Genomic DNA, 9,579 nt, shown 5'->3' on the forward strand with positions numbered 1-9,579 from the left:
AAATATACTAGAACTTTTGAATATGATTGATTAGAATTTAATTAGAATTTGATTAGGATTTACTTAGGATTTCTTAAAAATTTAATTAGAATAGTTAGAATTTGTTTTAAATATGATTAGGATTAATAAATATTTTATTTGGATTTATCAAGATTTAATTAGATTTACTTAGAATTTTTTTAGGATTTTATAAAAGTTATTAAGGATTATTTAAGGTTTATTTGGAGTTGATTAGAGTGTAATAAGATCTATGTAGGATTTTTCTAAGGTTGATAGGGTATATTTAAGATATTTGGGAGTTTGCTTAAGTTATATGAGACTATTAAAAAAATGTTTTTAAACACTATATGCATTTTTTTTGGATTTTAAGTTCAACTTTAAGATAATTACAGACCTGTCACAACTAGATGCCTTAAGCATTCCAATGTTGATATTCAACATTGTCCACAAGATAAACCGTAAGATATAGTTAAATTCAAAATTGAAGTTGTTTATTGCTACACAACGCTTGAATTCAATAAATTCATTCATATATATATTTTTTGATGGATTCACTATATAATATTGACTTGTTTTTGTGGTAGAAGCTGGTTTCAACCAATTAGCATCGCGCTGCACTCACCTATTACATCCCCACTTGCCTCATGGAATCCAGCATAGGGACACCTCTTCCCTTTCACAAAAATAGAACAGACCAGACCATACCACAGAATGAAGGCGCTTGAGTGTAGTGGCGCCTCGCAGACCGTTTCCTTCGAGGGGAGCGGTAACTAGTGGAAACCGATGTTGCGTCGAACGGCGCAATCCAGCTGGATGATGTGTGAATTTGAAGGGTATCCTTGCGTGTCGTTGAATTGGGTAGGATGGAATTGAATTGCGGTACATTCCAGGGGCACTCTCTTCCACGATTAGGTCCTATTTGGTTTCCTAAAAGTTGGTCCGTGAGAGTTTAGGCGGTAGGGAATATTTTGTGATGGCGGAATCCATTGCCTTGCTCCACGCTTGCGACGACTCAGATCCGGACAACGATGACCTGGATGGTGGCCTAGTGGATGCAGTTGGAAGCATTGCAGACTATGCGCGTGCTGAGGGGCTAGGAGTGGATCTCAAGGTGGATGAAAGGTTGGGTGGCGATGTGTCGGAAGAGGTTGCTGGTCCGTCAGTTGTTGATGAGAATGGATCTTACGACGACTCAGATCCGGACAACGATGACCTGAATGGAAACTGGAGAGAAGAGACACACAGTTTCTGAGGTGGAAGAACAAAGTAACAATGGTGAGGAAGCACCAGCTCCTGCCGCAGAGGCAGTTGCTCTTGCTGATTTTTGGCCACACTCGCCATCCACACCATGCTCGGAAGCCTTGAAGTCTAAATTTGCGAAGTTCTTGAAGATCAAAAAAGAGGGAAAAAGTTTCAACGAGGATTTGCGGAGAAGAAAAGGTTATCGGAATCCAGACTACTTTCAGCTTGCAGTTGTGTATGGCAGTATTGATCAAATTGGCAGCTGTTTCGACCCTCAACTCTTTGATCCTCATGGATACGATAAAAGTGATTATGTAGATGCTTTAGATAAAGAGACTTTGCCATTGTCTTCCTCTGCACGCTATGATTGATTTATGCTGTTGATGTTTGAGTGTATATTCTTATTCAAGCAACTCTCGTGGAAGGTAGGTATTACTGAAGGTCCGCTAGCGAATTGCAGTCCTACCGAACCACAAGTAATTGAACTAACGCAGATCGTTGTGTCAACAGCTTAGCACAGGATGTTGGACGTTACATCCCTGCGACTATGTATCAACTTATATTCCCGGGTATGCACACCAGTGACTAAGTATCAACCTGTCATCGGGGTAAACTAATTTTGTATAAGAAGCATTGCCTTCTACTTGATCAACAGTAAAGTGTGGGCACCTGCATTGGTGTTTCGGAATTACTTTGAGTGTCGTTCTTTGGCTCACCTTGTTTGAGCGTGTTTTACTGTCCTGTTTATTTGTCATGTGTAACAAAGGAAAGAGGCAGATGGCAAGGAGCAGAAGGAAGCTGAATTAGCGAGTACGTGTTCATTTTGACGAGCCTTGAATCTATTGGCTCAAGCATCCCGACATTCTGATACCATAGTCACATATGCTTTCAGGAGGCAGATGAATCAAAATCAGGTGCAGTTCAGCTTACGTGGCACTGTGTTAAGTCCATTGGCTGATATTGACAATATTCAAGGTCTTTGCAAAATACCGGCTAGTTCACTGAGTTTCAATTTCTCTTGCCAGTAAGATAGATTCTCTCCTGCATGCAGCACGAGAGGACTTTTCAGTTTCCCCTTTTGCTGATGCGATGACTTTCGGAAACTATAGTCTCTGGAGGTTTCGATGTGGGATTTTGTGAGGTAAATCCTCAAGTGAACCGAGTGGCTCGAGGTGCACTGGTTGTACATCGCACTCTTCATATCTTCGCAGATTTATCTACCAGCAAGTCTTCCATAGCAGAGCATGCACGAAACTCTGTCAAGGTGAGCTTGTTTTACAGTCTTTAATGACTGCAGCTCAGGGAACATCTTCAGTGACAGTAAACGCATGGATTGTTGATTTGCTTCGACAATTCACGACAAGTTCCCATTTCAACTTGGCCAAACAGTATTCAGATGCGATTAGAGCGAGTTCGTGTAGCAATACACACTGCCATCCATCCTTTGGGGTACTAATTAAAACAGCGAGCATCGTTGTGGGATTTGGACAGCAGGGAGCAGATGTGTATGACAAGATTGAAATCTTCACCATCACCACGCACGTTTGCATTTCACCTTCTTTCACCGAGCTATGATCGTGCAATCTCAGGGCTCGACATTCTACAATGCTTGCGTTTTTTGTTTGATATGTCTTTGCAAGAAACTCAACCACTGTAATGCAGCTGATATAAAACGTATCGATGTGAAAGAGAATACTGGCATCCTCCAATGCTAAGCAATAACGAACCCACTCACAGAAGAAAAGGTCATCCCAATCAGAGCGAAAATGTATCTTTCACGCAGCACTTGGAAAACCGCAAAAGTTTCACTGCCCCTTCAAAGCTTCAATTACAATGAGGACACCGGATTTAGAACTCAACACAAATCTGAGAACTTTCTTTACACTACAGAATGCGACACTATACCTTGTGCAAGATTCATTATGATATTAACCAATGGTCGAGCTAATATGAATTCCAATACATATTGTAGGTGTCACGGTGAGTGAGCACGAAGACATGGAGTAATTTATCACACCAAATCCACCCTCCTGCAGAATCCAAAGCCTGTCTTCTAGCGATAGAATGGTTTTGATTATACAGCTATTTTTTTGGGGTAAGCTTGCCCGGATCACAGAGTATTTTATAAATTGAAAGTAAGATAAAACCCCCAAATAAAAAAAGTAAAACGATGACACCTATGGCAGGCCACTTACGCGACTGAGGAGGCTTTTCTGGCTCCTCTGAGGCATCCCGTTTGAAGCAAAACGCTTCTCGCTTCTCCAACAGCCGTTTACTAAACCGTATACAATCCTACAAACACCAAATAGCGAAATCATTCTTGCACGATTCGACAAAGCCGACGAAACTCCGACATTGGAATTGTATGCATATCCGAATTTCATTCGCAATTTTGGAAAAGGAATCCATCATAACACAGTCGACGAAGGCGGAGTAGAGCAGAGGTAAAGGAGCTGAAATACCTTACGACTGTCATCTTCGGTTTGTATGGTCTCCTTCAAGGTCAAAATAGTCCTAAATTTTTGAATCACCCCGAAGATGGTCACCAGAGACGCAAGTAAGCTCAGAAAAAAAGTCGTCCACCAGTTGTGACAGGTCAATAAGTTTGACTGTGCACATGCAATGAGGATCACGCCCTGGAAGACACTGAAAAACCCTATCAACTGATAAATCTCATTATACAGAGAGCCGATTTTCTGGTTCTTCTTCTCAGCTCTGACGACGAAGAAATCGTCGGTCTCCTTCCACATGTAGTAAGATTCGCGGAAAAGCTTGTTGGGGTTCTCCTTGATCAACAGACGGTTTTTGACTTTTAACTCCTGAAGAGACATCGAACTCCGTGGCAATTGCCGTTTAGCTTTAGCATCCTCCATCCATCGGCGGTTTATGTCTCCTAACTCCTCTAGAGTTATACTTGTCGGTGGCAGTGGCTGTTGGGCTCCACCGGTGCCGCTCTGAGAACTGCCTGCTTCATTATGCACGCTTGCAGCAACACCGGTCATCTGATTCTCCACATCGCCTATAAACGCAGGCTGACTCTCGATTCTTTTTATAAATACAATTGTGAGTCTTCCATCATTTGAGACTTGTAGCTAATTTATTAATAATTCTTATTGTCTTATCTAAAATGTATTTAGGTTAAGAGTAGTCTCAAAATTAGTAAAGAACTATCTTTGGGAAGCATGATATACATAATTCATATAAAGTAGAAGCAATTTTTATTAAAATGTATCTTCCAAACATTTACAAAATCTTCTTTGTAATAGATATAGTGGATTAATGTAGCTTCTTTTGATGTTCAAGGTTCAAACCTAATATTTTTTTATTTCATATTATATTCGATATTTAAATTATTTTTATTTATTTTAAAATAAATTTATAGATATTAATATTTTTATAAGCTTATTTGGCTTAATTTAGTAAAATAAGTAATAATATTGATTTATTTTGTTTGATAGTATTAATTATTAATTATTTACGATTAATAAACTAATTTAATCTAAAATCTTTTGTATTATGTCTTTGATTTAAAAATACAAATATTAAATTCTATTTTCAACTTTTAATTATTGAAAGCCATTTTCCATCTATGTATTTAACAATAAAAATCTTGTTCTTAGAGTCTTTTAGATCTTATTTTTTTACATCATAGAAAGTAAAAAATCTAAAGCCACAAGTGATTGTTGCATGCATCTAGTTATTTAATATTCTTGAAACCAAAGCTCTAATAAACACATCTACTATCACCTAAAGAATCTAAAAACTCTTTCAAGCTCTAAATAATATACAAATTAATTAATAAAATTCCAACATTTTGAAACCTCAAGTACAAATTCTTCTTTTGAATACAATAAAATATATTTTGAAATAAAAAAAATCAAACTATTATCTCTTATATAGAACAATATTACTTATTTGCCTTTTTGCTTTATAAAGATTTTCATGTTTATTAAATTTACACTTGTTTGTAAATTCTTTGTTATTAAATAATGCACCTTATCTTTGATCATGAAGCAAATATTAAAAAAATGTTTTAAGATCTTTGCTCTTATCATTATCTTTAAATAATAAATCTAGATATATTTTAATATAGAAAAAACACAATTGATATTTGATAATTAGCCAAAATAAAGTAATTTGTAACTTTATTCTAATTACATTTTTTTGATATATACATCAAATTATCTAAACAAAATTAACATCTTTACAAATTACTATAGTTTTTATTATGCATGTATCTTTAATATTTAACAAATACAATTTTATTGTATTAGATTCTACTCAATACAAAGCTAGTAAATTAAAATCTTTTATATTTTGTATCTATTTATAATTAATTATTCTACTAACTTAAAGTTTGATATATTTGTATGTACTTTACATAAACTTTGATTTTTTAAATACCAATGTATATTTATATTATAACAAATCTAATATATATATATATACATGATTTTAATATTTTTATTTTATATTAAAAATTATAATGCAAAACCATAGTATCTTTATATCAAATAGTATATATATATATATATATATATATATATTAATTTTATATTTATAAGTATTTTTTTTTTCTAATATTGTATTGCTTTTGTTGTTTGTTTATTAAAGACATGAATTACAGAGAATCAAAGACTCAATACACTTATGCCTCTAGAGAAAAATAAATAATCACTGAAAGTTAGTATAATATTAAAACTAAAATGACTATTGCCAAAGTCAAGAAGACTAGAGACTCTTAAAATAAGAGTAAAAATAAATAAAAAAAAGGCATTTATAAGAGTAAAAAAGGCCTCATTCTTGTCTCTATATATACTATCCAACTAGAAGTTTTGTAGCAATGTTTTGTAGGATCTTCAATACGTATTCAACATACTAGATACATGTCTAACTTGCAAAACAAGTTTTTTTATATATGTGCCAAATGGCCAACTTGTATCATAAGATACCAACATATGCAACACGTGGCTAACTTATACCATAAGTTACTAACATGTGCAATATGTAGCTAACTTATTGGTAAAGTTTTCAATTAGTAACTTAACAAATAATAGTTCTTTAGTTGGATTTATTAGTTGTTGATTCTTCATTTTTTTAACACTATAAATATAAAAAGACCACAAACAAAGAAAGATGATAGAATGTAAGATTTATTAGATCTCATTTTTTTTATAGCATAAAATTATTTGATTCTTTATCTTGGTTTTATTCAGTGTTGTTGATGAAAACCATCAATATTTTTTATTGCATTTGTAAGATTCTTTGTTTGCCTCCATGTGTGTTGATTAATAACATATTTGTGCCAATGTATAAGATATTCTAACCTATTTTGGAATGATCTTAGATCTAAAAATTCTTTAATTTTAATTTTTTTATCATTATCTATTTCTATATATATAAAATGATATATTTTTTTTCTTATTGCTATATCTATTCTCTTGTGTGACTTAAGAAGAGACATATGAAAGATATGATAGATCTTCATAGTCTTTATTAGGTATAATTTATATGTGATTATATAAATATATTTATTAACAAAAAATGCTCTAAGTCTACAATAATTGAACTTGTCATAAGATTAATTAGTCTTTATATTATGACAAAATAACCATACTCTATTGCTAATATGAAATTGAACTTGTTTTTTACAATTAGTAATTGTATTGATATCTTATACTTCTTGAGCTTTCTTTGATTGTACTTTAATTGTTCTATGTAGCTTTGATAAATAATTTTTTAAACCTTTTGTTGTTTGATTATCAATTATTAAAATATCAAAAACATCAAATTATAGATGATATTTATAATTAGCATAGAAAGATGTTTTTTAAGTAGAAAAATGCATTGTATTATTATAAAAAAAACTTTGCCAATGGCAAAAAAATTCTCCAATCATCTTCATGGTAGTTAATGTTATATCTCATATATTGCTCTAAAACTTGATTCAACCATTATGTTTGTCTATATATTTAAAGATAAAAAGCTAAAAATAATTTTATGCTCACCTTCAATATCTTAAAAGGAATTCTTTGAAACCTTGATACAAATTGAGCCCTTCTATCTAATATAATATTTTTTTGTAAATGATAATAGTAATAAATATTTTGAAAAAAAAATTAGTTGCTTCTTCACTTATGATAATTTTTTTGCATAGTAAAAAATATGCCATCTTGATGAAACAATCTACTATTACAAATATTAAGCCGTAAGAACTTGAAATGAGAAGATTTTTGATACTATCTATAGAAACAAAAGACTATGATTTTTTTATTTTATTTATGTAGTAGTTGGAAATGCCCATAAGGTAATAATGAGAAGTTTTTAATCTTGAACATTATTACTTGATTGTAAAAAGCCTTTAAATGCTTTCTATATTTGAAGCGACTAAAAATCTCTTAATATTAACTACAAAGTCTTTTTGTATCAAAATATATTATAATTAAAAAATTATGATAAGTTTAAAGAATACATAATTATGCTTCATCTTCTAGAACATATAGCATTCCAAAAAATAGAGAAGATTTTTCTTGAACTCAAATCTAAAAGTATCATGAAATTTAAATAAATTATTTCTAATATCATGAATAACAAGATTTAATGGCATACTTGATTGAACTTGCTTAAAAAAAGTTGAATTAAGAATTAATGTTAATTTTATAGCTCAAAGATGAAATTTATTAGGTTTCAAAATAATACTTTATTATTCATTATAAGTTCCATTTCTTTCTTTTTATATAAGGTAAGAACTTCTAAAAAGGTATTTGATAAATATTATTATTTTTAGTTGATATATAATCTTGAATTTAAATCTTAATAAAGATATGCTTCAATTGGCATATCAATGATTTATAATACATATTGATATGAAATATTAAATATTTTTGTGATATGTATATAAAATTTTTGGACTAAAAGGACCTTCAAAATAACAGTGTCATTTTTGAAATATATTTACAATTACAAGAAGTTTATTTTTTTATTTTTTTATTTTTATTTTTTCATTGTGGATCTTGTAGTTGATCTTGGTTATTATAACTTTTAAAAAAAACTGTTGAGTAAAGTCTGTCATCTATTTCCATTTGTGACAATCTACATCCAAGGAAATTTTTGATATATTTATTTATATAAATTAGTGTCTTGAAAATTCACACAATACAAGGTTAGTACAAAAATAAAAACTTTCTTCAAAGTTTTAAATGATTCTTAAGTTTCTACTCAAGTTTATTTTTACAAGTCAAACTTTTAAGTAGAACTATAACTTAAGCAAAGTTCCTAATAAAGATTCAATAATAATTGATAATTCTTAAAAAATATTGGATATTTTTTATTATTCTTAAAAACTTCCAATTTATGATAGTTTGAACTTTCTTAGAATCTACTATAAGACCATCATTTGAAATGATGTAACCTAAGAAGTCAACTTGAATTGTATAAAATATACCTTGCTCTATCTTGATATATAATTTTACATCACTATTTTTTTGTAATACATAAAAAACATAAATTTCATGTTTTTTTTTTTTTTTTTTTTTTTTTTTTTGTGTTCTTATGCTAAAATATCATTAAAAAAAAAAAAAAAAAAAAAAAAAAAAAAACTTCTAAAAAATCTCAAAAAACATCATTTATTATATATTAAAAAATTAGTTGATGCATTCATGAATTTAAAAGGCATGACATTATATTCAAGATGCTTATACTTAGTTTAAAATATAATATTTTATTTATTTATTTATTTTTAATATATATCAAATAATATGTACCTTTTAGATCTATTTTTTTTATAGATCTTTATTTAATTTAATTAATGAAAAAGTTCTAATATAAAAAATAGAGAGTATCTATTTTTGATGATGATTTTATTGAAGCTTTCATAATCTATATACATCTGCAATAATCCATCTTTTTTCTTTACAAATAAGATAAGAGTTCTTATTAAAAATTTCAATTGGCATATAAAGTCCATGGCTAAGTTTTTATTAATATATTTCTTAAATATAGCCAACTTTTTATATAATAAGCTATATATTGGTGCTAAGAAAATAAATAAAGAAAAAAAAGATTAATTTATTAATGTATCACTTGAAAAAAATAAAAAATCACTCAAAGGTTATATAATTATAAACTAAAATGGCTACTGCAAAAGACAAGAATACTAGAAGCTTTAGAAACAAGACTAAGGACATGAAAGATATTAACAAGAAGGAATAAGACTTCACTCTTATCTCTATATATATTATTTAATTAAGAGATATATAATGACATTCTATAGGACCTCTAATATGTGTTCAATTTGTAAGATGCATATCTAACTTGCAAAATAAATTTCTTACATAT

At 30.2% G+C, this 9,579-nt stretch overlaps 1 protein-coding gene and 1 long non-coding RNA gene across 2 annotated transcripts; one reads left to right on the forward strand and one right to left on the reverse strand.

Annotated features, from left to right (window-relative positions):
* The first annotated feature begins 717 nt into the window (after positions 1–717).
* LOC149986612 (uncharacterized) lies at positions 718–2,442 on the forward strand. Its single transcript, XR_016500083.1, has 2 exons — positions 718–1,440; positions 1,753–2,442. It is a non-coding gene; the product is annotated as an uncharacterized LOC149986612 (long non-coding RNA).
* Positions 2,443–3,148: 706 nt separating this feature from the next.
* On the reverse strand, positions 3,149–4,272 carry LOC112275136 (uncharacterized). Its single transcript, XM_024505197.3, has 2 exons — positions 3,705–4,272; positions 3,149–3,534 (listed from the first exon to the last, which is right to left on the reverse strand). Exons 1-2 carry the CDS (start codon positions 4,242–4,244, stop codon positions 3,325–3,327), a joined length of 750 nt encoding a protein of 249 aa, XP_024360965.1. The 5' UTR covers positions 4,245–4,272; the 3' UTR covers positions 3,149–3,324.
* Positions 4,273–9,579: the final 5,307 nt, after the last annotated feature.

Source organism: Physcomitrium patens, chromosome 22, assembly GCF_059467195.1.
Source record: "Physcomitrium patens ecotype Gransden chromosome 22, ASM5946719v1, whole genome shotgun sequence".
NCBI lineage: Eukaryota > Viridiplantae > Streptophyta > Bryopsida > Funariales > Funariaceae > Physcomitrium > Physcomitrium patens.